Source organism: Anguilla anguilla, chromosome 13, assembly GCF_013347855.1.
Source record: "Anguilla anguilla isolate fAngAng1 chromosome 13, fAngAng1.pri, whole genome shotgun sequence".
In the NCBI taxonomy this organism is placed as follows: Eukaryota; Metazoa; Chordata; class Actinopteri; order Anguilliformes; family Anguillidae; genus Anguilla; species Anguilla anguilla.
In genome coordinates, this window is record NC_049213.1 from 14753169 (window position 1) to 14779625 (window position 26457).

The 26457-nt window shown below is 42.6% G+C and overlaps 1 protein-coding gene across 1 annotated transcript in view; it reads right to left on the bottom strand.

The window, feature by feature from the left end:
* Nucleotides 1-6367: 6367 nt before the first annotated feature.
* The window catches only part of vstm2l (V-set and transmembrane domain containing 2 like), a 39741-nt gene continuing 19651 nt past the window's right edge, over nucleotides 6368-26457 (bottom strand). The window contains exons 2-4 of the mRNA XM_035387080.1: nucleotides 14932-15101; nucleotides 13604-13648; nucleotides 6368-7553 (exon numbers count right to left, since the gene is read on the bottom strand). Coding sequence (XP_035242971.1) covers nucleotides 7251-7553; nucleotides 13604-13648; nucleotides 14932-15101 — 518 coding nt within the window. The 3' untranslated portion in view covers nucleotides 6368-7250. The remainder of the gene's footprint in view (nucleotides 7554-13603; nucleotides 13649-14931; nucleotides 15102-26457) is intronic.

Below are 26457 nucleotides of genomic sequence, written 5' to 3' on the forward strand. Positions count from 1 at the left end.
GGCTGATATTATACAAAAAATAGTCTAATGCAATGGGCGATAACTACTGGATCTAGCACTGGAATGCAATTACTGTACCATCAACACCGCAAACCTCAGAACGCAATAAGTACTTGATAGTCTTTAGTCACAGAGCTACAGAGAATTTCTCCCTTGATGTTTTCCTGGGCTCGAATTAAGAAGCAGTCTCGGGACAGTTTTTTTTTTTTGTTTTGTTTTGTTGTTGTTGCTATTGTTTTTTGTCATTATTTTTTCCACCACCCACAAAAGTCTCCCAAAGGATGTTGCAGCGAGAACATGTGCGGCGGCTAGATTATGAGTTTTGAAAAAACGCAAGAGGGAAATGCACATGGTCATTTTGCCACAAGCAAATTTAAAATTGAATTCAGCTGTGGTGTTAGTCGGCACGGCATTAGTCTGTTGTTTGCTTAGCCAATATCAAAGCTGCTTCAGAGTCTGTTGTAATGTTTTCTGGGTATTACATTACTTTACATTCATTTAGCAGATGTTCCTATGCAGAACAACTTACAATGCTGGAGGACATACATGCATTCGGATGTATATGAACAGTAGTGCCAGAGTACAGCAAGTATGGATGCAACATCACTAAAGCAATAATGAGAGTTAACTATGCTTAAACAAGAATCTAAAATGCACATTATAAATACTTTAAATTATTTTACATCCAAGGCAAGCCCTGAGAAGAAAATCATCCATTCATACATCCATCCATTATCTATACCTGCTTATCTCGGGCAGGGTCGTGGGGGGTGCTGAAGCCTATCCCAGCGTGCATTGGGTGAGAGACAGAAATACACCCTGGAGAAGCCGCCAATCTACCGCAGGGCACACACACCATTCACTCACACACTCATACCCATGGGCAACTTAGTCTAAACTAAATAAATAACTTACAACCAGTCTGACTCCGAATATGGCCAATGATTCTGCTGTCCTGATCATACTGGGAAGTTTTTTCCACCACTGGGGGGCCAGCACAGTCAGGAATCATGACTGGGAGAAGCGTTTTGCCTGAAAGGTTTAGCCAGCCACCTTGAGTTTGCGGAAGGGATTTGATTGACTGGAGGTACGGTGGAGCTGTGCCATGCCCTTTAGGCTAGCGCTAAGGTTTTACACTCTGCGCGAGCTGTAACGAGTAACCAGCGAGGAGAGATGAGGAAGGCTACGGCATGGGCACGCTCGTGTTCCGTACTAGCCGCAGGGGTGTAGGGGTGAAGGCAGGGGGACCGGCGATAAGGGAATTGAAATAGCCCAGGCGTGAGAATACCCGGGCCTGGACCGGGGGCTGTGCAGAGAAGGTTGTGAGGAACTGTGTATGATTTACACTGCTAATTTATCTTGAGGATTTACTGGTTGAATCGTGTTCCTTGGTTTTCACTATTATCTATCGCTCTTCAAACATTCTCAGTCCTGCACTTGGAAAAAGCACCCTGCTGTGGACATGTAATGGATAAAGTAGACCAGTCTGAATGAGAAATTGGCTTTCCCCCTTTACTTCTTTTTTTGGAGCCATTTCAAATGGGAATCAAATATCATTTAGAGCATATTTCAATTGAGCTCTCATGGGATGGGCCGCTCAGTTATATAGATTGCTGGTTAACAACCCAATATATTTGTCTTCGAGAGAAAAAACACCTCATTAGCTAGGTGGAAAGCTCGATTTCTTTTGGTGTTTATATTCAGTACACAGAACAGTATTACCCAAGCAGCATCCCCTAATAGTGCCCTTTTGATATAATGAATGTCTTAAAGTTTCAAAACTTTAAGTTATACAGTAACAAGTATTACTGCATTTATCAGATACCTGAGAAAACAGATGAGGCATTGAAATAAACTGACAAAATGATGCCATTACACTGAAAATGGACTCCTAGCCCAGGGCTAGGATAAGAAAATTCAGAATACATCTGTGAGAACAGAGCTAACATTTCTGCTTATTCATTCATTGTTTAAAAATTGTTTTGCCACACATTCTTATTTAAAAAAAGCATACAATACAATGATGTATGTATTGATAGATTTGGTATATATATTGTGCCAAACAATAGCATGGTTAACACAAGTCCACATACACTTGTCCAGAATTACTACAGACACAAAGCACAGATTATTCTCATAGAGAATTGTCACCAGGCAGCCTATGTTTCTCTATGATTTTCTGTTACTTGGCAGGTATCAAATGTTTACACTAAAAGTGAACATTTTAGTGGCCAGAACTTTTAATGTTGAACTCTGAATGTGAACTCATATGACTTTTTGGATGTTTCCAAAAAAATACAAATAAAAAATAACAAATGATAAGAGTAAGAAATTGCGATGCTGTGCCCCGGGGGGTTACTGAGAGCTGTGCTTAAGATCAAAGATGAGGCACAGTGTAGATGGTTTGCAGATGCATGCATACATATGAGCCTCTATGTGTGTGCGTATGAAGGTGAACTGAATATTTCACATCAGGTGGAACAGCAATGGCCAGCAGCACCAATATCCCTCCATGTATATACCATCTCCCATTAAACCATCGCCTCTTTCTGGTCATACTCTCATGTAATTATGTCCTCATAACCTTTTCTGCAGTGCTGTTGTCTTCAAACTCCTGGAACAGGCTGGCTGTTTGAAGAGAAACCAGGAACAAGGTAGGTTCAAACAGGCCCGTTATGCTGCCCGCTTAGAAGAGCAACAGCGTACATTTACCGCTGAGGAAAACAAGTTGCAGGTTCCAATCCCAGTTTGGGTATAGCTTCTGGACCGTTCTGCCCTAGATATGGTTAGCTATTCAAATAAAAAATATTAATGTATTAACTACCTGTAATGTATCAAGAGCATTTTAAGTGCACCCGTGTCAGAACTGATGTCAGTGGCACTGTTACAGGGATTCAGCTGTTGAGCTGGATGCATACCTGTTAGGGAACTGGTCTTTCATCTGAAAAGGTCTTGCGTTTAAATTAAGTGGGTTCTTGCCATTGCCCCCTGGAGCAAACTGTACTTAACAATGATTGCTTGGATAGCTGAATACCTGGGTCATGCTTTATACATAAATGGATAGTGTATAAAGAGTAAACCCTGAAGGTTGATCTGTCCTGTAAGCACATAAGTAATGTAATGTGGTAGGAGAAGTGAACTGGACAGGCATTGCTGCTCATAAAGGACATGATGTCGCAGCTGCCTGCCAGGGTGAAGGGGATGATGGACAAAGCGTACTGAAGTAAAACAGCCCTCATTTTCTAAAGCCGCGTCCAGAACCGGAGACGTGTCTCAATTAGGTATTCTGAGGTACCCAGAGCGGCATGAAACAACAATTTTTTTTTTTTTTTTTGAATATGTAAAATAATTATCTCGTTGACCGGCGCTGCAGTGTTTGAAGATAATGCTCCAGGAGAGCGGCTATGCGCAGCGTTGCAATTAAAAGCGTTTCACTTGAAGTCCTCACCTGGAGGCGAAACAGAAACGATGTGAAGTGACGGTCCCCACTGGGTGGTGAAGACACATTTTGTCCCTCTCCACTCCATTGTCTGTCGGCCATTTTGACTTATAAGTACTCTACAGATTGATATGAAAACAATGTGATTGCAACAACAACGGACAAAATGGCTCCATATCTCATTGGGTCCCGAAACGTTTTTTAAATGGAAATGGGTGTCGGTCATACGCAAATACTGTGAAACCTGCCTTGGTGGTTACCTGCACATGACAGTCATTTTTATTCCTCCCATAAGCGACTGCCTTCACTGTAATTCTTCACAGACGGGTTTGACTGAAATGCAGTCCAGCATGCACCACAGCATTTCCTCCTATGACTTAAGATTGACCTCGGTTCATACTGTGATATAATTTGCAATACACTGAATGTCTGATTCAGTCTTGCATCCAGTTCAACTTGAATATTTGAGTTCATTCTCTGTAATCAGGGGTGAGTGCTTTCTGAAGAAACAGGTAATCACTGGAAAGATTTGTTGTCTATTTTTTCTCAAATTGCACATAGAGTATTAATCTCATGGGGGGAAATGGATGTGTGTGTGTGTGTGTGTGTGTGTGTGTGTGAGTGTGAGGGAGTGAGTGTCATTGTGCTTTCAGGGGAGTTGCATAATTTCAGTCATGGTCACCCTACTCACCTCTAATTTCACTTTTTAGATTGGGGATGTGAAACCTGTTCCGAGCTGCCTCAATGTCCAGGTCCTCAGGCCCATTGAATTGAAATGGCAAAGCCAATTTCAAAACCTTATTTCTGTCTTTCAAGCTATATTCAGTACTTTCTTACAGTATTTCTCTGTGGATCACATTGTGACAGGCTATTTGAAGCCATCCGCATATCAACCTTGTGTCCTCTGGGATAGCCAGGGCAGGTGGATCTTGGGGACTAATTATAGTAGTGCTCATACTTGGCCTACAGTCTGTTCCTGAATCTGCTTCATCTTTGGGAAAGGAACTACAATAAGATAAACCCCTTAAATGGGAGCTTTGTTCTGTCATCTTCCCTATCCAGGGTATAAAAAAAAAAACTATATACAGTATGTACACGCACACACACACACACCGATTTTGGAGGGGTTCACATTTGCCTCCTTTCATGATTGTACAGTGAATGCTGCAAGGCTTTTGACTTGACACAGAAGCACAGATGAGTTGCATTACCCTGCTCTCTGACTGACTGCATGACTCTCTCGCGATCATGGCCAACTGGCGTCGTACACCGAGCAGATTTTCCGAAGCAACTTTCTGATCCCTTGTCGTCTGCTCAATCTGTGGCGGCTTTTAATTCAGATAAATAAAGCAACCTGAAATTCATTAATAAACATACACTCAGTGCACTGATGTTATCAGCTGTTTTTAAATCAAACTAGTTAAAAGCAAGACATATGTCAAACTAACATACACTATGTGACCAAAAGTATCTGTATGCCCTTGGTCAGGGGCTGTTTTTCATGGTTTGGGCTAGGCCCCTTAGTTCCATTGAAGGCAAATCATAATGCTACAGCATACAATCACATTCTAGATGATTCTGTGCTTTCCCAATAGTTTGGGGAAGCCCCTTTACTTTCAGCATGACAATGCCCCTGGGCACACAGTGAGGTCCATACAGAAATGGTTTTGTCAAGAACGGTATGTTAGAACTTGACTAGCCAGAACAGTGCCCTCACCTCTACCCTATTCATATTCACTTCTCTTATGTTGCAATTGATATTTACTCCCTCATCATGTCATAATTCTAAACCTTTGTTAAATAAATATGTTTATTCTCTTTTTTTGTGATAGCTCTGAGTATGCTGCTAGACCATTGCTTGATCGCAATAGATAGGTAACCATTCATAAACAGCATTTACCGAGGGCAGCTAGCCCCAAAACAGAGCTATAAGCCTTATAGTTACCTAACAAATCGTATTACTAGCCAGCTAGTTAGCTAATAAATTAATAATATATGGAGCTGCACTAACAGTAAAAAAAACTGGCTAGCTTTATACGTCAGTACATGAACTAATTTGCAAAAAACATTTAAGTTCATGTTAGCTGTCATAGTTTGCTGACTTTAGTTAGACAATTTAGGGAATGGATGAGAGAATCACTAATCTCTTTACCTGAGCACTAATAATGAGGCAACAGTGCAAGAATAACATGATGGCAGCAATGTGGAATTTTATTTACATTTGGGATAGTCAGTAATTGATTAGCTTGTCAAGCACTCTGTATTGAAGTAGCACGTTAGCCAAGTTGTACAGGTGTTGCCTGCATCAGAAAACACAATTATACTCCCCTGCCACTCCAGCTTACAAATGATTTGTGCATATGTTCTGATTACATGATCACAGTCAACACCAGAAAGCACGGTTAGAGACAAGAGAGCCTATTTGGTGCGTTTCACATTTACGGTAATTTATTCAAGCCACATCAAGCTATCGGTTTAAGCAGCTGCATATTACAATGATGCACATAGTCACTGCCGTTGATGTAAATGTGCTTTCCATCAACAGCTTAGTGCACCGCCATAAAAATCTATTTTGCATATCTTTTAGCGGCTAGATTTTATGCGACAGAATTATGATTGATGTTGTGTTCACCTATGACAACGGCTGTTCAACTTTATATTCAGTGCATGTACTCATGAATCCTCATCAGTAACCCCCCCCCTCTCCTTTTTGGGTTGTTTTAAGGGCAAGTGCAAAATCTAAAATATGAAGCTCTAAAATGCTTTATGAACCTTATAAATGATTCTTTCACATATCCCAAGGTTTACCCAAGTGGTGGGTGCTAAAATTGGTGGAGATTCACAGGAGTGTCCCCCTTCATTATAAAAAAAAAATTAAATAAAAAAAACCTGAGATACTGATTCCACAGAAACAAGTCAAGTGACAGGTTTGGGTTCATATACAATTAATTTAATGTGATGAGACATGTGTATAGGGTGAGACCAACATTCTAGAAGTTATTTAAAAAGGTACAATATTTTTTTACATTGATCTCTTACAAAACATCAAAGCAAAATATAGATAACATAAAAAGAACCGTTCAAACATACCTGTCACAAAGCTTAATAAATGTTGTCCATAAGAAAGCATAAAACATTAAAATACTGTAGCTTTTTTTGTTTAAAGTTTTATATGTTTTTTTTTTAGTCAAAGACCAATGAAATATGTGGCACTTGAAAGCACATCTCACTCAGCAGACACTGAACAACCCTTTTTTATCCAACGCGCTGTACAAAATATTGTCCCGTTAAGTGTCGCCCTGGCGACAGAGCCATAAAAACATGGACAAAGCGGAAAACGACTCGCTCAGCAGCAATGAGAAATACACGGGAGTCAGAAATCACCATGACGATTCCCGCCTGACTTCTCACAAGCAAAATGATTCATTAAATCAAAACAACCGAAATCCAAGGGGAAAAAATCAACTAATTCAATCACCATTTGGATTCATTACAGGATTCAATCAACACTGTCCTCACCGAGTCACAAATAAATACAAGTGTTCACTTTTTTACTTCACCAGGAGTTTGGAGAGTTCATCGATCGCCGAAATCAGCATGATGAACACTTGCATTTGTTTGTTAAGTCAATGGTCAAAGTTAAGGACAGATGTTGTATAAAACCAGGCCTTAATGTGTCCTGCCTTGCCATGGATATGTGAATAACATTCAGAGAAACATAACATGCACTCCTCGTTTTCTTATGATTTTAGACAATGTACAGAGAGGGAGGGGGGCGTGTCCCCCGGCTGCCTAGTGACTGGGGGCGGAGTTACAGCACGCAGCTGTCAGCGCAGTCATTGCCACTGTCAACAGAGCGCTTCTTCAGTTCCCTGCCTCCTTTGTGGTGGGCGTGTCCCGGAGGGTGTTTTGGGTGCTCTGATTGGGCGTCCTGGGGGTGGCGCAGGGCGGCGTCCTGCTCCGGCTCCACCTGCAGGTAGGCGCGGACCCTGTGGTGACGGGCCTTGCTGTCGCTGAAGTCGATGACCCGGCACTCGTACGTGCCCTCGTCCGACGGCTTCACGCTGGACAGCCGCAGCTTGTGAGAGATGTTACTCCCCGCCACTTTCACCACCTGCGGACATACGCGGCACGAACAGCAATCAAATTGCACAGTCATTTTAACATGGGATCAAATGGCACTGCAAGAATGATTGCCTCAAGATAAAATCAGCCATTGTGCTCTAGTGGTAAATAAAAAAATGGAGCTTATACTAGGGTAATAGCGTATACCTAGGCATGGAAGGGTGTTAGGGCAGAAATCGTATTTTCTAGTTAGTGGAAATTACATTTTTACATCAAAAACATTCTTTTTTTCTTGTTTTGTCCTCAAGCATTAGCTCCTGTGGGAATACTCTGGGGACAGCCTGCATGCATTTTGAGAGCGTGTTCACGCAGTGCAGTCTACGACCTGGGAAAAACATTGAAAATGTCGACTTAGAATGAGCCTGGAGTGCCATATTATTTATGCTGCCTTGCTGAGAGAACACTAGCGTTACGGTATCCCTAGCTCTGTGAATCCCACAATGCTTTGCAGCACGCTCTGTGGTAAAAATAGGACACCCCTCAGACTTCCTGGAGCCTAAAGCCTGCCGCGGACTCAGTCTAGCCTGTCAGTACCGCTGGCGGAAGCAACCCACCACTGAGACTCAGAGAAACGCTCGCGCATCGAGAGCCTTCTCAAGGTTGCCACGGCATCCACGCAATGCCACCGCGTCGTTGGGAAGGCTTTCTGCCAGAGAGGCGGATTGAGGTAAAGGAGGGGAGGTTTGGGGGGGTGGGGGGGAGCAGAGGAACATGCAGCAAACGAAGCATCGCCTCAGAGACGCTGTCCTCTCTAACGGTGCAGAACCATACGGCTGTGGGCTTCCTACAGGGGCACCGAAACCAGACAGAATCTTGTTTCGCTTGTACCTCGCTCATCTTTCATTCTAGCAAAATCTCCACCCGTATCGCAATGTCGCTTTGTGTGTTCAACATCTCAATACCTGGGATTCCTTTCAGCTAAGATACAATAAATGTTTGGCCCATGACTATTTCTGACTAGTTCGATGTGTTCCCAACACCAGACAACAGTGACACAATGTTTGCCAAAAGGGCACAAGATTATGGAAAGCTCCTCATCAACAAATCATACACCTCTCTTCTCTTCAGTTTAAATCTGTTTAAAAACATACTTTCATTATTTTGCTTTTCATTCTTTGTAATTTAGTTAACATTTCAGTTTCATGTTCATTTTATTATAGCTCATTATTGAATATCCATTTATATATATTTTTAATCTGTTAACCTCTTCTCTACTTTTAATTATTGTTACACCTCTGTCTCATTCCACATTTGATGTTTGTACATTTTGTTAGGTGTACGTCTTGTTGGGCAACTTTGTGTTTCATGTCAGGTCCCCCTTGCAAAGGAGATTTCAATCTCAATGGGGTTTTCCTGGTTAAATAATGGTTAAATAAAAAAATAAAAATATATATTTTTAAATGTCCTTGTAATTTTATTGTAGCTTTTCATATTTTGAAGCTTCTGCTATCATGCCTACAAATGTTATTGAAATAAATTATTTTAAGCAGACCAAGTCAACCAGCTCCTCATTATTAATTATTATTATTATTATTATTATTATTATCATCATCTACTTCCATTTCAGAACTGAAGTGCTACTGCAGCTACAATACACTGGTGCATCATCATTAGCTTGCTAAGCCAATATTGTCCTGATCCAAAATAGCTTAAATGCGCTAACCACACAGGGGGCTTTCATTCCTGTGATGTGCCAGCATCTGAATTCTGTTCTCTTAATCACTCTCCTCCTACACAGGTGTGCTTGGATCTCCTGTTGTTCTGTAACTCCTTACTGACTGTCGGCAAATGACCAAATGCTGCAGCCTCTGAGTGAATAATAAAACTGAATGCATAAACATTTCGCTCGATGTACTTCAAAACCACCATTTCGGACGGACCTTTATAGGAAGTGCTACTGAATCAGTGCAGTACTTTCAACCTGGCAAATACCCGAGTCAGTTATTTATCCACGGTAAGTGAAAAAGGGCACGGTTCTCAAATCCGATGAACGGAAGGCTGATCTTTATGAAACTTACGGCAGCAGCAGAGCGTCAGCACGAAATAAATCACATACTCAACCCTGAATACGGTGGAGTCCGTCTGAACCCTGATGTGAGAACTGAGTGGCTTTAAGCACCCCCCCTTCTCTGTCTTTATCTTCTGAGGGGGCAAACAGAAATCCATATTCACAATAATGTGTCCGATTAAATGAAGCCAGGGTTTCCCCAAATCAGTCAGTCAGCCAATCAGTAGGGGATCTGACGTCCCAGCTTCCGGAGGCCAAGCCAGGGAACAGTCCATTGCATTGCTAATCAAGTCTCTCTGCTGGAATAGCTTTCCATCGCTCACTCCCAGTCGCTATTCTATAATTAATGGCATCAGCAGTGACTCTTTCTTGTAGTTATCGTACGCTGCCTGAAATCATCCAGGCAGCAGGCATGGCTGAAAGACCAATGTTTGAGACTTGAGTATTATTAGGACAACCCTAAAATCTTGCACCATGCTACATTGTATGTCTGCTTATAAAATTCTCAGTAAAGCATTGCAAACATTCAAATACTGGATGAGTTAAAACACTTGATATGTTTACATTGTGTTACAAGGCTCACACGGTTAAACAATGGACATGTTTATTTAACCAATTCAATTTAAATAACTTTGCTGAAGAGTGCTGCGGTCATGTCCAAGTCAGAATCTGAAAATGTTGTTTTGTATTTCAATTTTGCCGTTGCAAAGATTACAAAAGTACTACATAATGTGGGTGGTATATAAAGCTACATGTAAACGTAGCATACATTTTCACGTACGCTTTATGGTGTACAGTTCCAGTAAAGTGTTTTTCCATTATGACCACCATAAGGAAGATTTCAGGCTACCCGCTCCTCCCTCATCTCTGCATCTCTCCAGCGGAATCAGATGGCAACGAAGCCGTTCAGCCGTTCAAACCAGACACGGAAACGACGCGGGTGACCAGAGACGGAGCAGACAGCCGCCAAGTCTCCCGGTTCGAACGGAAAACATCGATGCGGCGGGTCCGCGCCAAGGTTAATCTCAGCAAACTGCGGCCGGGTGCTCGGAGCTGTAAAACATGAAAAACTTGTCTCTCAGAGAATAAAAGTCCTTGCGCGGTCCGTGTGGACGCGCACTTTGACCCATTCTGCTGTTTGAGTGCTCATCTGTTTTCACACGGTGCCAGAGCGTACTCAAGCACAACTAGCCCGTGCCCTGTCAGTCGAGTGGCATTCTCCGGAGATGCCTTTCTTCTCGACTGCACGCGCATCTTATTTACCGTTTTCTATATGGAATCTCGCGGGAAAGCCAACGTGCGTTGTGAGGCGATTCGGGCTTTACCGGTGACATCTCTCTCACTAGAACTCAAGTCGGTCCTGGTTGGAGACAATGACCTTACACGAGATTACCATTTGAGCGTAAGCACAGCATTAATTGGATGATGAGAGACGTGATTTCAATGTGGCGTCATTAGCTACATCAGTAGCATGGATCCGGTTTACTGTCCCTCGTACGAATGTACGGTACCATGCACTCCTCTAGTCTTTCGCCAACACCGTTTGTTGACTTCCACAGAAGCACACTTCTGAAGTTTATGCATACATCTGCATCTCCCTCTCTGTAAATGCAGCTATTTATTAAAGCGCTCTCGCACCGCCCTGATAGCACCATTCATTACAGTGCTACTTCAGAATCAAAATGGCTGTCAAACCAATATTCATACCCACCCACCCCTTTCCTTTTTGAAATGGATCTCCAAGTGAGGTACTGAAACCCTGAAACCAAATGCGCTTCCTTTGCACTATTTATGAGAGTTATTTATGTACCTGGGAGTGAAGAAAAACATCAAGCATGAGAAGAAGGGCTAGACGTGCCAGTTTAACCTGACTGCTATGTATAATTTAAGGGTTCATTATTCATGTCAAACACTCTTTCAGGGTGACCTAAAATATGAATACAACATGAGACTGACTAAGGGGTAGAAAGGCTGACTATATATAGGAGTATAACCTAGTTAGCTAGCTGCATTAAAGGTATTCAACCTCCAGCCATGTACAAGAGATTATAACTTGAACACCAAATTGCACATAAATATATTGCCATTTACTACCTGCAAATTGAGATACACGTTTCCCATGCAGTTACGTGCCTACATCTTTGCAAAGAGCATGCTGATATGATGAGCACACGTGAACAGTTAAGTACAGGCAATTTAGACAATGTCAGCTAGCCTGCTAGGTAATAAATTCATTTTCCCCTGAATTCATGTGTTGAACCAAAGCAATGATAAATCTGCAATAATGGAAATAAAAGTTTATCAATCATTGACAGTCAACCGTTCATCTGAAAGTGTATTTTTTTTAGCTTTTTATCGTGCTCAGGTGTGATGTAGGCCTAACTGGGTTAAGCAGAAACATGTCAGCTTCCCAGTAAGCCAATGCTTGCTTTTTTTGTTGTTTTTTTTAATGCACACACTTTCATGCACACATTACACTTCACACAGAAATGCCAAGATGTCCTACCTACGCAATATGTAGTTTTTGAGATAAACAAGGACAGGACTCAGCAATATAAAGCCAGATTATGGGGGCATTTCTGGGTAAAATGTAACATATACGAGAATGTGTGTACACAAAAAAACCAAAGCGCGTTGTGAAACTGGGACAGTTTCTGTTTAGCCCAAAGGGGATTATGTGACACTTGAACATTATACTGGGTAGTTTTTTTCCCCTCTAAGTTTGCACATGCCGCCCCCTCCCCCCCCTCCTCTCTGCCCCCGCCCCTCCCCTCCCCAGAGGGGAGGCTGCAAGAGAGACTAGAGAGAAAGTGAAAACATTCGGTAAAAGTAGTGAGTAGACCTAGGCAGTTCACACTGGAAGTAGGAGGCAGCAGTAGAAATATTAGTAGGCCATTCCAACAGTTCCTACAAATTTCCACCGGAAAGAAGAAAACCGACAAAATTGGAACGGTTCGAAAGTTCTCGCATGCGTTTCCTATATAATTGTATTTACAGCAAATGTGATTTCTTTAGTGCAGGAGTCTCATTTTTCTCATTTCCTTTCAATCAGTAGCCAATTTAGACCCTGGAAACAAGAGGTGTGCAGACTCTTTAACCAATCAATTACTTCAATTAAGCGCTTAAGAGCAGGCCGACACAGCGGCCCTCCGGGACTCAAGTTCACAGTCGCCACTTGAGTGCATTATTTCCTTGTCATTCAGTGTTTTTCAAAGTTTTCCTCATGAAACTGGAAATAATCAGAAATGGAAAGTGTACATTCAGCCTTGACCTTTTGGACAGTGGGAGCTGGGAGCATGGTACTAACAGAGAAGGAGCTATACAGCACTACCGCAGATATGCCTCAGCACCTGGCAGGCAGACAGCATAATTCTGTGAAGAAGATGCCTTGGCCGGCTATTGGTTTTTGCATTTCATTAAGAGGAAGGGCATCGCTGTCACCCCGTGTCAGATTTGGGCTAGAAAAACAAGGAAGCTTTTTAACTACGCCCTTCCACTCGGATTCTAGTTGTCAGGCACAATGCACGGTCCTGGGCTTTTACCCCTGGGGTGATATTTATAAGACGGCTGAGGGCGAGAAAAATCTATCTTGCGTAAACGGTCATGACAATAAAGGCAGTAAGAAAAAAGGTTTTAGTTCTTAAGAAAACTCCTAACTTATTTGTAGGCATTGAAGGGTTTACCCGCACTATCACAACACAAGACAGAGACCCAGGAGATAAGATAGATAGAAAGACTGCAGGCCCGGGCCACTGGAAAACGAAGAACGATTTAGAGCTGAACAAAGCTGTCAAGGTTCTTTAAAAGGCTCCATTTTGATTGGGTAGGAATTGTGTTTTTATTTCCTTTAGTGGTTGCTGGATAATGGTCAAATGTTAAATATTTTATGAAGGGGGAAGGTGTTTTCACACATGGGTAGTTATTCAAGGGGACCTCCATTTGAAAAGGTCTGATAACCCTGATACTTGAACATGCTTTGAAATCTACAGTTTACAACTGTCATTTTGAAAGAACAATTTAAGCTAACTCACACTTATTTTGGTAGCATCCTTTGACATCTCTTCCTGGGGCAACACCTGTATTGAGAAAGAAAGTCAAAATGGGATGAAAATAAAGGCAAGTCATAAAATAAGAACATTCAACAGCTTCCAGAAGTTAACTATGATGTCATGGTTCTGCTTGATACCGACTGTATCCTTTGGCATTTTCATTAGAGAACTCAAATCTGGATAGAACGTGATATTTACTCACAGTTACGACATTTACTTTGCTTGAGTGACTGGAATGGAGAGAAGAGTGTACTGGGGAGGTCAACGAATAGAAACGATTCTGTTTAACAGTGACAGCAATTATTTTAAACAAGTTCATTTAAGCAGATGGAAGCCAGACCGGATCTTTTTGGGTCATAACACAGTAGTTACATTTAAAGCTATTTTAAGGAGGTAGTGTGAGCCATCTGGGAAGACTATTCTGTTGGATAGTAGCATGAATTATGCAGGAAGAGGATTTTTTTTTTTATTGAAGTTGCTTTAATGAATCCCTCCCCCCTTCCAATTAACGTGACTGACAGAACAGCAGGAAATCAGAAATCTTCCTTTGGAGAAACTCCTCGGGTTTATTTAGCAGCAAATCTTTCATTCTTTCTACTGTGCATGCCTTCCATTGACAAGAACCGGTAGCATTTCAACTTTTGACAGCGGCTGAACAGACAGCTAGCTACCTGCTGTGCTTCACCATTTAGCTTAAAGCAGACTGTTCCCCAGTCTTCTCGAAAGCAAAAACAAGATCCTTAATTACTCTGGTTTCACATTCCAATAATCCACCCATCCATTATCTATACCCGCTTATCCTGAGCAGGGTCGCAGGGGGTGCTGGAGCCTATCCCAGTGTGCATTGGGGGAGAGGCAGGAATACACCCTGGACAGGCCGCCAATCCATTGCAGGGCACAAACACATTGCAATAATGACTGTTTCATAATATTCTTGAATGATAAGGCAGTTATCTTGTATTTGCAGAAGAAAACATGCCATTAAAACACACGCAAGCATTTTTAATGAAGGACCAAGTGTATATTCTATCAATAATTTACTGTTATTCCTGAGGAGTAGGATTATGAAACAGGCTGTATAGAGAGAGCTGCTGCTGTAGTCTGTGCTGCACCATTAAATGCGTCTCTTTCTTTCAGACACAAAGTGTGCCCGCACACTTACGCACACATATGGCCGCATACAAACACACACAAGAATGCATAATACATATGCATGTACTGCTGAGATTCTCTTGGGCTCGCTCCAGGTGCGTGATCTTTTTTTCTCCCCCTGACCCATAGCCCTACCCCTCACTCTTGCTGTCGGTCACCTGATTGGTCATCCAGCCCTGCTTGTCTGTCCATTCTTTGTGGTTCCTGATGTACCACCACTGGATCTCCAGAGAGTAGGAGGGAGAGCCCGCCCCACGGAACGAGCAGGCCATCTCCACGTCCCGCCCACTCTGCGTTGTGATGTCATGGGGGACTTCTGTAAAGAGTGCTGTCGGGGAAAAGGATAAAGGCGATAATGCAGTGAGACGTGCTGTATCGTGAGCTCACACACAAAAAGTCATGTAGTCAGTTTTCATTATGTCGCTAGCTTGGAATCATTTTATTCTTCTGTGAAACTGAATGCTCCAAACAAGTACAGTAAGAGATAGATTAGCACATGAACTTAATCTTTTGAGTTCTCAAAACAGCATCATGTTCTTAAATTTCGTGAGACTCAGGGAAACTGTCAATGGGCATTTTATTATAGCAGACATTATGTGCACTCCAAAGAAAATAATGGACGAGGCTTGAATAATTTAAAAGAAATAAATGAATAAATGTAACTGCTTATCTCTCCCATTGACTTATTTAAACAAATCAACTTATGTACAACTTTCTTTGAGAATATACTGTACAGTATATGCCAAAAGTATTAGACCACCTGTAGTTAAAAAAAAAAAAAAAAACTTGAGGTAGAAAAGAATTCAGTTAATATATGCACATTTATTGAATAACAAACCAAAGCACAAACACTTTTTTCAGTTTCTACCTAAAATAACACCAAAAGATTACTTTTACTTAAAAATCATCTTAGACATGACTTTCCTTGACATAGCCTCCTTTGGCTTTAATTGCAAAGGGTGGGAGGGAGGTGGAGTGGTAGGTAAATTAACTGAAATCTTGTCAACAACAACAACAATAATAATAATAATGATGATGATGATGATGAATCTACTCCTAGTTTAATTCAGAATTTTGGCATTGATTTTCCACCATACCCTTCTCATAATCAAATAATTCATAGTCATCCAAACCAGATGTGTCTGGCTCAAAAGCAAAGTACGCATCACTGTTCACAATTATTTCCAAGCCAGGACAAATACATTTTTGTTTCCGCTTCAACAGCCCATGTTCTCCCTCACCATGATCCGGCTTTCAGAAAGACCCACTGTGAATATCCAGTTTAAGAGCTGAATTCAATTTAAATTGTATTTGTCTCGCGCTTTTTGCAAAGGGCACTGTCACAAAGCAGCTTTACAAAATATCCAGACCTGAACCTGAATTTAATCGACATTTGTTTTCAACTTTTATTCCACAAACACAGTTTGGAGAGCAAGTTTTTGATAAATTCACAAGCTGACATTGTGTTTGGGAAGTAAAAAAAAAAAAAACAGCAATGGCATTAAACTGATTTAGGGTCAAATGTAAAGATGCATATTGATTAAATCCAGGCCTATATATCTGGATTTCTGTACTTAAATGCACTATACTATTCTCACAGGAGGCCTTTTCCTGTGGAACCAGAGGAACACATCCTGTGTTAGCAGATCCGGTGAAAGAAGGTAACTGCTCGGCTGGCCCATCTCCATGCATAACACGGGCTGCAATCCCACACGGTTCTAAACTACCTCTGCAGAAGAAGACATCAGCTTCTCTGATCCCAGCACATCCGACCATTAACCGCATCCAAATCCTCTTAACTGCTCCTTTAAACAGATTTTAATTTGCAGCTAATCCCCTTTATGAACACGCAACCACAGAGGGAGGCTCTAAATAATAATAATTAAAAAACAAAACAAAAAAAAAAAAACTTTAATGACATTTAAAATGGCCGGGGAACTGACTGCCATCTACAAAGCACAGAAATGTGTGGATATTAGTATGGTGAGTATTTGTTTGATTGTCAATATAAAGCATTTGTCATTGCGCATCACATTTCAATGACATCGCAATGACTTGTGGCTTGGAGCAATAAAATAAATTTCAGGTAATTTCAAAACAGCTTTTATAGCAACATTAGACCCCTAGGGATTGCCCATTATTATTTAAGAATTAATGTCATACTGCCAAAACTATGAAACAAGTATCAGAAAGTCATTGTAGGTTTAATTAAGCCAATTCCTATGGTAAAAAAGTTACCTTATTTTGAAATCTATGACAAATGATTCACTGACAGAATACTCTCATTTCACTTAATGTTTTCTTTTTGTCTAGCCTACATTTCAGTCTTTCAGGCCACGTTTCTGTGAACTTCACAGCATGACTCTATATTTCAGAAGTTTCTGTTCAGTGCTAAAGGGTACATTTTTTTTTCTAGACACCCACCAACAGCTTTGTTCAGGCATCCATTTTACATTTCCGTGACATGGCAGACAGACAGCTATTCCATGGGGGTGGGGGTGGAGTACAGCTCGCAGACACAGAGCCTGGGAAACTGAGAGGCATCTGACTGCAGCCTGCCGGTGAGTGGGGCTCGATGTCAAGCCCCGCCCTTTCACATCCTGCCCCCTATTGTCCAACCCGGAGCTCAGAAAGACAAAATTTCTCATCGCCAGGTGCACGCGGCAAGGGGCGGTGTCGGATGTCAAACCCCACCCATCAACATCCAACCCCGCCCTCCCACATCCTGCAGTGAGATGTTATTGGGAAAACTCGCCATCCGCACTAGCCAGAGCTCAGCAAGTCTTCCAACCACTCCTGTAATTTCAACAGCCTGACAACCTCCCAAAAGCAGTTTTCAATTGCTCCATCCTGGGGGAATAGATTTTTCACAGAACTATTTACAGAACAGCTTGTGAATAAGGTGATTCACCTTATTGTGTACGAGTGTGTAAACAAAGCTTATGCCTTATTAAAATATACACGGTAATCTGTAATATTCTCAGTATACAGTATGCCGATGGTATGCAGTCACAGGCCTGTGCATAGTAATACATTTTTATGCATCTGAATAATACCGTTTATATGCCAAATAGTCAGATCACTGAGAGCATGTACACACAGCACCACAGTTAGCCCTTAGGCCACAAATTAGTCACCCCATTTTATGTGACAGGGACACTGTGTACATGAAAAGGAAAAAAATTATTTGTTTTCTTTCTCTCAGGAATGATTAGCTCAGCTGTATTGTCATGCTAAATCCATGTGTTGTTATCACCGTTCCCTGTAGTAAATTAACAAGAATAGCACCATTGGCATGCAAAATTGGTTTATAAATGGAACTATACAAAAATAAAGGTTAACTGATTGGATTGATTAGCAGCTGATTATTCATGCAGCTAGCCTTCTCTAAATTATCTAGATAATCATGTACATTCATCAACTGCTTTTTATTGTCCTTGCTGTAATGTAAGTAGAGGCACAACAGAGTTGCAGCGGTGAGGGGTCAAGGTGATAATGTGATGGCGTGTGGAATGGGTGCATACATAAGCCATTCATATAAGGCAAGGTTGATGTCAGTCTTAACGGTTCCGAACAATCATTTTCGCCCCCCGTGAAAGTGTTTCTTTCTTGCAAGGAGGGCCGTCTTTCAACACGACTTTGCCCCTGTCCACAGAGCACAGCCAGGCGCCTGGTTGTTTGAGGAGCGCGGCTCTAATATTAGCCATATTTCACATCTCCCCGTCACTGCAGCCGAACCAAATCGTGCATTTATGGGATATTCTGGAGGACACGCGAGACAGTCTCCCTCTTCCAGCAGCAAAGCGCGAGTCAATTAACGTTATCATGGAAGAGTGTCATTGCAGCATCCGTCCTGCAGAATTTGAAATGCTGGTAAACCCTATACCAGGGAGCATGAAACCCAATGGCCATAGACAACTGGTGTGTAATGCCCTATTTAGTGACTTTACTTTGGTGTTTTATTAGGCTAATAATAATACTTTATCTGCAACACCTACAATACCTGGATAAATGACAGACAGCAAGTATCTTCAAAGCAGAAGTTACCACACAGGTGAGGCTAACTCGTTAACTAAGCGAACTATAAGATTCGCTGCCTATATTTATAACCATTTTGTCTGCAAGGAGACCTCAGTGACTTTGAAAGAGAGGTGACAGCTGGTGCGTGTTTACAGGAAGGTTCTGTCACCAAGACAACGCAAGTTACTGATGTTTCACGAGCAGAGCCATATAAGGGGGTGTCAACACAGAGCGCATCATCAGGAAAGGGCAGCTGTGGGTGGAAGGTCAGGATGGCAAAGCCTGCGCATGAATTCAAAATGCAAGGCAAAGCAGGGCAGGCTACATTTTACCCAGCGCCAAGAGCAGTTTCATCATAATGGCACATTAATGGCATCCGTTTGCATTTTACACACATATACAGTGGCCTTAAATTATTCACATCTTTAAAAGAAGGGGGGGGGACCTGTATATAATTATACAAACTAAGCTTTATTTCAATGCTCAGAACTGGGGAAACAGTCTACTTTTAGGATTCAATGGAATCAACCAAAGACAAATTTTTCACTCGAAGTGTCAAATACTGACAACACTGTTTTCAATATACTGCATTTTCCCTACGCAAGGATAACTACTGGACTTCCACACTGAATCTTTCAGGTGCTTTAGCTGTGTTGGTGGACTGCACTCAAATTTTTGATCTGATTTCATCTGATTTACCACCACACTGTTTGGAATGAACTGGGATGTTCGCTCAGGGTCAGTTAGCCTTGCACTAAAAAGGATAAATTGGATGTGAGCTGCCCACAAAAGGTTTTGGAAGGTTTATCATTCCAGAATATACAAATACAAGCAAGCCTATGTACAAACAGCAATAAGGAGACCTGTAAGTAGCAACAGCAGTTGGTGAGCTAAAACTGTTGGAGCAGAAAACTTGTCCTTAAAACTGATTTGACTCGACCTGTTTTCACTCATTTTCCTTAATTTGTGAATTAATCGCTGTATTGATAATCACCATCTGATGTAGCCAGCTCTCCTCAATTAGGTCATTTATCGAGTAAAACAAATATGATTGTATTGCAAAACGTGCATATTTTGTATCAACATTTCTGGAGACATGCAGACCTCTTCCTTCTCCGCATTCACACTCAGATTTTTTTTGAATTTATCATTGAGTCACCCTAACACAATGTGAAAATGCTGTGTTACCTGCCAGTTAGTCAGATTGTTGGCAAGCTTCTTAATCAAGGAAAGTGAATGAAAACAGGCTGAGACCAATGACCAGTTTAAACAAAAGTTGTCCACCCCACCAATTTTCAGCATACTGCTACTAAGAAGGCCTGCTTAAAAGACTTAACTCCCTGAAAATTAAAAAGAAAAGGTCTTCCATGTTTAATAGCCTCTCTTTCGGTCCTAAAGTTTCAAAGAAATAAACTGTTAAAAAAAAAAAAAGCCTCACCATCAGTATTAGAACAAAATAAACAGAAACCAGGGTGCATGGAGAACCCAGTACACACAACCAAATCAGACCTCTTACAGCCCAGCTTATATGAGGCCAAAGGCAGGTGCAAGCAATCAGACCATCAGCAGCTCATCAAGGGGGCCCAGCAGAGAGGCAGGACAGTGCCACAGAGTCAGCAGAAGGGGGCCGAATATTCACCACCTCGAAACAGATTCAAGATGGCTATTTAAAAACGGAAAATATGGGGCCAGTTCACCATTTTCCGGCAGAAGCATGCTTAGGATACTTAACTCGTTGAAAGATCCATTTTTGGCAATGCTTGAGCTTCCTAGCAGAGGAAAAACATACAAGAAACACTCTGATGAACTGATAGAGAAACACATTATTTGCGTCCTATGCTTTAAATGTCAAAAGGTCTTTTTCTTAGTGTGAGGTTCACAAAATTAAAAAGAACTGTTTATATTTAACATATTTTGACTTGCTGTAACCAGCACCTCATACAACATGCCAGTCATGAAACCATTAACAGCTATGCGAATGCTGTCTAAATGCCCTTGTTTGAAGTATGCAGCTCCTTTTATCAGGTTTACTGAACACCAGAGTCAACTTTAAGTAGACTGAAATGAATAAATATCATACATAACCCACGTCCCTTTTACCGTGCTACGGAACACTGTATTTATTGTACAGTGTGTCATGCTTCACTCCACTGTAACCACAGGCTTCACCCTTCTTTTGATTTGACGGCTTCCCATCTCCAGCTTAATTGGCGTAGTCAATTGTCTAACCGCTTCTGTGCGTGCTGCATACAAAATGTACTCCGTGGAAATGTGGCAAGCCTCGGGTCGGGGCTTGTTGTGAATTGATTGGAACCCATTTTATTTCTCATTTCTGAAATCTAATTTCCATACCCTCTATTGATTTTATATTATCTGGTGGCAAATGGCGAAAGATTCATAATTCACATCTTGAATACACTCATCTGATATTTATTCCCAATCATTACATAAAACAGTTTTTTGTACTGCTGAGTTGTGAAGTTCTGTAACGTGTTTAACTTGATAGAAGTGCGTGGATATTTGTTTGATGGGCATTCCAGCCTTGCAGCCTTCTCAAACAATGCCTGTGTTATTTCCACGGAAAGAAATTTGCACGGCATTTAGAAAAACAGACCAGAAACAAAGGTGTTTTGGCGAGAGAATGAGCACACAGCATTTGCATTTTTTCATATCTTATACCAGGGGTGTCACATTTCAGTCCTGGAGGACCTCGGCGTCTACAGGTATTTGTTTCCTTTCAATCAGCCTCTAATTAAGGCCTTGAGAACAAGGAGTGTGGACTCTTTAGCCAATTGTTCATTTAAATGAATTCGCTTGTGAAACACACCGATAACCAGCAGACGCTGTGGCCCTCCAGGACTGGAGTTTGATAACTCTGCCTTATACGTTTGATAACGAAAACAGCCTTGGAGCTTGCATAAATATCCTAACAAAAAAAAAAAAAACAATCACAGAAAGTGCAATTGTTGAAACTATATGTACATATTGTATTTGGGGACTTTAAGATATTAAGCTGAAAATTCTCCATTCTCTTAAGTTTCTCTGAGCGGCTGGCCAAAGCAGTCTCTGTTACAAGAATATCAGCAATGAAAGGTACAAATTTGATAGAGGTATGTCATAAAAACATACAACTCTACCCTTTCTCATTTTTGAAATACAATCGGGGGGGGGGGGGGGGGGGGGGGGTTATTTGAATTTGGTGAAGCCTCCTCCCAACCTCATATACTAGGTGAAGGGGGGCAGTAACTGGGATCAGGGAGATTTGGAGTAGCCGTTATAAACAGTATTAGCTTGCGAGCTAGCTAGTAAATTGGAACACAGACGGTACCTAGAGTATTCCATGACATCACTCTCAATAAACGACCACCATATTGTATGGATGGAGGATCACATTAGCAGGGTAGACTGGAGTGATTTTGGAGGACAGCAGCATCGATCGCTGAAAAATATCAGCTAAATCCAATAGATACATCAACACTGGCTAACTAAAATATCAACTCTCCTACAGAATGTCAACAGTGTGAACCATACATTTCTCCTAGTCTGGATTAATATCCCCTCATCCCCATTCTTTCTCACCAGCAGTATTCTATAAACACATCGGTTCCTGCTGGATAATTTTATGACAACCAAATATTGCACAAGTCGTGGCCATGTCTGCAATAGCTTGCTTTGGATCAACTGAATAAATTGTAGTTACTCAAATCATAGTAATGTTAAACCCTTGAGGTCTGCCACACTTCAGTGAAGCTACATTTTCCTTAAAATAAAATAAAAGTAAGACTTCGGCATGCAAGTAGACACCTTGATCACGATAAACCTAGGCTAACATTGCCGTTGTCTCCTCAAAAACCACTTTCAGTGAGTGAGCGCCTGGGTCTGCAGGTAACAATCAATCATTAGCCTGCTGCCGTTCTCAGATCCAGTTGAAAAAGAAAGCAGTATAAATTACATGGCTATTGAGGTAAACGGAGGGAAGCTTTGACCAAAGTCTTCTGCTCAATCTAACTAATCCTTTTTGCGAGTGCCAGCCGACGCGAGGCTCTGAACTTCAGAGGGGAGGAGCGGGAGAGGGAAAGACGCTGCTTCTTCCATCTCGTCTCTGCGCCGGCAGCGTTCTCCTTGTGTGGAGCGCAGCGTGCAGCGTTGCTTTTGCTCTGAGCCCCTGGGAGCCGTGGGCTGGTGCTGCTCCTACTCTTCTTCAGCACGCTGGGCTCTGAAGCAGGAGGGCTGGCGGGGGGAAGGGGGGGGGGGGGGTGAGGGGGTGGATTACAGCATAGAGGCAGAGCCTGGTAGACCTGCGTTAGTCGAGGGTGCTACAGGGACCGAGGACGAACATTTCCGAGGCAACCGCTCCAGCTGACATCATTTGAGTGGCGGCGGGAAGGCGGGCCGCGCCTTATCAGGGACGCGCAGCGGTCGAACGCCGTCGGAACGGCGCAATAAATAAAGCTTTTGTCTGCGTCCTTTTCAGCACGCCTTCCTCCTGTTTGCTTTCCCTGCCCCTCCGCAAACTCAGAGCCAGAGCCAGAGCCAGAGCCAGAGCCGGCTACTGGCATAAACACTCCCTGCAGTCTTTTAGGGCCACGGCCATCCCTGGGCCCCACAATTCAACCTAAGTGGCGGGTGTGATTTATTCTGGAGCACTTTGGGGACACAACCGCATTAATTCTTGTTTTAGGCCACTAAAACCCTGGGGCCTGGGGTTCTGCACAGACAGCCTCCATAAACTGCGGTGGGAATTTTCCTGCATTTGATTTTGGTTTGAAAAAGCTGGAATCTGTTTTTTAAAACACCATTCCGGCCAGACGCAGCTCCTGTGTGGATATAAAGCAGTGGGCCATGCAGGCAGTGGACGGAAAACCGGGAACGCCAAAGTCAAGTGACTGAACAGATTGTCGAAGCGCCGCCGTTAGTCGCAAACCCGCACTTGTCCTAGGTCAAAATTTGTATTTTGGTCAGTTTGCAGTTGCTCACCTGTTTTGCCTTGTGCTTCAAATTACTGCACAGACACCATGATTCTGGAGTGTTGCTTTTCTTTATATTTACATGTCGGCATCGCCGCAGACACTCCTACTCATGAAACATTAGCATGTTCATCTGATTTGGTCACTGAAGCTCTCAGTGAACACACCAAAATGACCGCCCCTCTTTCAAAGTCACAGAGATTACCTCTTGCAGGCATGCTAACTACAATAATAGGCAACCTGGCTGGTCTAGCAATTCTATGCATGACCCTGTGAATGCTGTTATTTGCTTAATGAGCCACACCTGCACGGCAGCCTCCCTTGCATATACTTCTTTTCCCTCAATTTCCCCAGTTGTTTCACTATTTTTACTTCTAGGTTTTCCAGTTAAAGTTATTACCTACTTACTGCAATTATGCACTTATTGCACTTAATGCTGGTTAATACACACTGTTTCCCTATCCTAACGACAGCTACGGCTGTATCCCAGATTCCCGCAGTGCTGTCTGAAGAAGACTGAGGTTGAAACGTGCTGTGTGTACCTTCGAGCAGGCATAAGCGCAGCGAACATGTTCTGTGGTTTCTGAGATTCCGCGAGCACACTTTAAGCTTTACCTTCTTAGCTCATACACTCAAATATGAATGCGGTCAGTCTAATCCTGGCTAGAGTTCCTCCATCTTCTTTGCTGTTAATCACAGAAGGCACAGAAAGGCTTTTTTGAGTGGTAGCGGTTTCGGTACAAGCCCTCTCCACTGCCGTAGCGGCTGGCTAGCCTGGCTGGTGCCAGTGAACGGCTTTCACTGCAGCACAGTGACAGGAAGCACCGTCATCTCCAGAATTATGCTCATTCCCACCAACAGCAATTACCTGAGAGACAGTCGTTTATGGCCACAATCATCCCTGGGCAATGCAATTCAAAATTGTGATTTATTTTGGAGCACTTTGGGCCAACGACATCATTCTTGTTTTTGGGGGCTGCTCAGCTGCCCGGGGTTCACGGCGCTTAGAGGGAAGTCCGAGCGCTTTCTTTCCGCCTTCCCCCTCGTTATCTCCCCAATCTTCAAACATCTGCTTCACCGTCACCGAACTCACTGTAGGCGGTTAGCGTTCCTCACTCAGTTACCAACGCTAATGACCGCAGGGCAGGCTCTCCCTTGTGGGTGGGCCGCGGGGGACAGGGTCGAGCAGGACAGGCGAGCGGACGCTGGGCCTCGTTCCCGTTCACCGCGCCCATCTCAAGGCCAGACCAGAAATAAAATAAAGTTCCTGGCTCAGCAAAACCCGACGATTCAGAATGAGAGAGCACTGGGGGAAGGGGCTGAAGATTTAAACACGAGATTCCAGAAGGGGGGGGGGGGGGGGGGCTGGTGCTTCACGCTGCAAAGAAATATTTCCCTCCGCTCTCCTTCTCTCTCTCTTTCCTTTCCTACCCTCTTCCTTTCTGATACAAAATTTAAGAACTTGTTCAGCTCTGCCCCTTTCATCTTTCCCCAGCTCTCTCTCCCCACCCCTCCCTCCCTCCCTCCCTCATCCACAGGAGATGATTGCAGTATCTGCAATATCTCTCTTTCTCTCCGTGGAGCACTGATTGACAGTCCTGACTGCTCTCTCTCTCTCTTTCCGGGAGCAGGATCCCTGTTTTCTTTGCTCTCCGCCCCTCAGTCACACACTCACGATTTCACGGGCTCCCCCACAGGCTCCGGCAGATGTTCAGAGCGCAGGGGAGCTAAACCTCACCCACGGTGGGGGAGTGCGAGTACAAGCTGCCTGATCCGGTCAGACCAGGGGGCTCATGGCACCTCCCGACTGCTCCGCTCTCCCAGGTCCTCCTATGCGCCTCCTATAGCACCTCCTGACTGACTATTCCACCCCCCAAGGTTATATTTTAAACTTTAGCAGACACTCTTATCCAGCTTACATTCTTTGACATACAGTCCATTTGTACAGCTGGATAGTAAATGAAGCACTTTAGGTTACCTTTCTCAAAGGTACTCTGGTAGTAGTGCTTACAACCTCAGACTTACTGTACAAGCCCAGTTCCCTAACCATTGTGCTACTGTGCTGTACCATTCTAATATAATACATCCTGACTACTGCACTCTCTCATGGCTCTAACATTGCACATTGGGGATCTAATCAAGGTAAAAAGAGGTGCTTAACTAAAAATAAAAATAATATAATTGCATATATTATTCAGCTGAGCAGATGCTAAGAGACAGAGTGGCTTATAGAGATGACATTTTTCATACAGCTTCATATCTGTACACTATAACCATACAGCTTCATATCTGTACACTATAACCGTACAGCTTCATATCTGTACACTATAACCGTACAGCTTCATATCTGTATTCTATAACCTTACAGCTTCATAGCTGTACACTGTAACATTATGGCTTCATTATGAGAACATGCAGGGGGGTGGTAAAAGTGACAATAATTAAAGATGACCAAGAAAGCAAAAAAAATAATTTCAAAGAAATATGACATGAGGGGATGATATTAAGAAATAAAACTTTATTGCTACTAGGGCCCCTAGGCCCAGTCTTTCCATCTTGATTCTTCTTGTTCAAAAAAGAAGCCCAAAGTAATGGATTTTGGCACAGCCGTGGTCCCTGAAAACTCAACTCAGAACAAATTAAGGGGTTATTCTAAAAAATAAAGACAAATCATTACATTGCATTTAGCAGCTGATC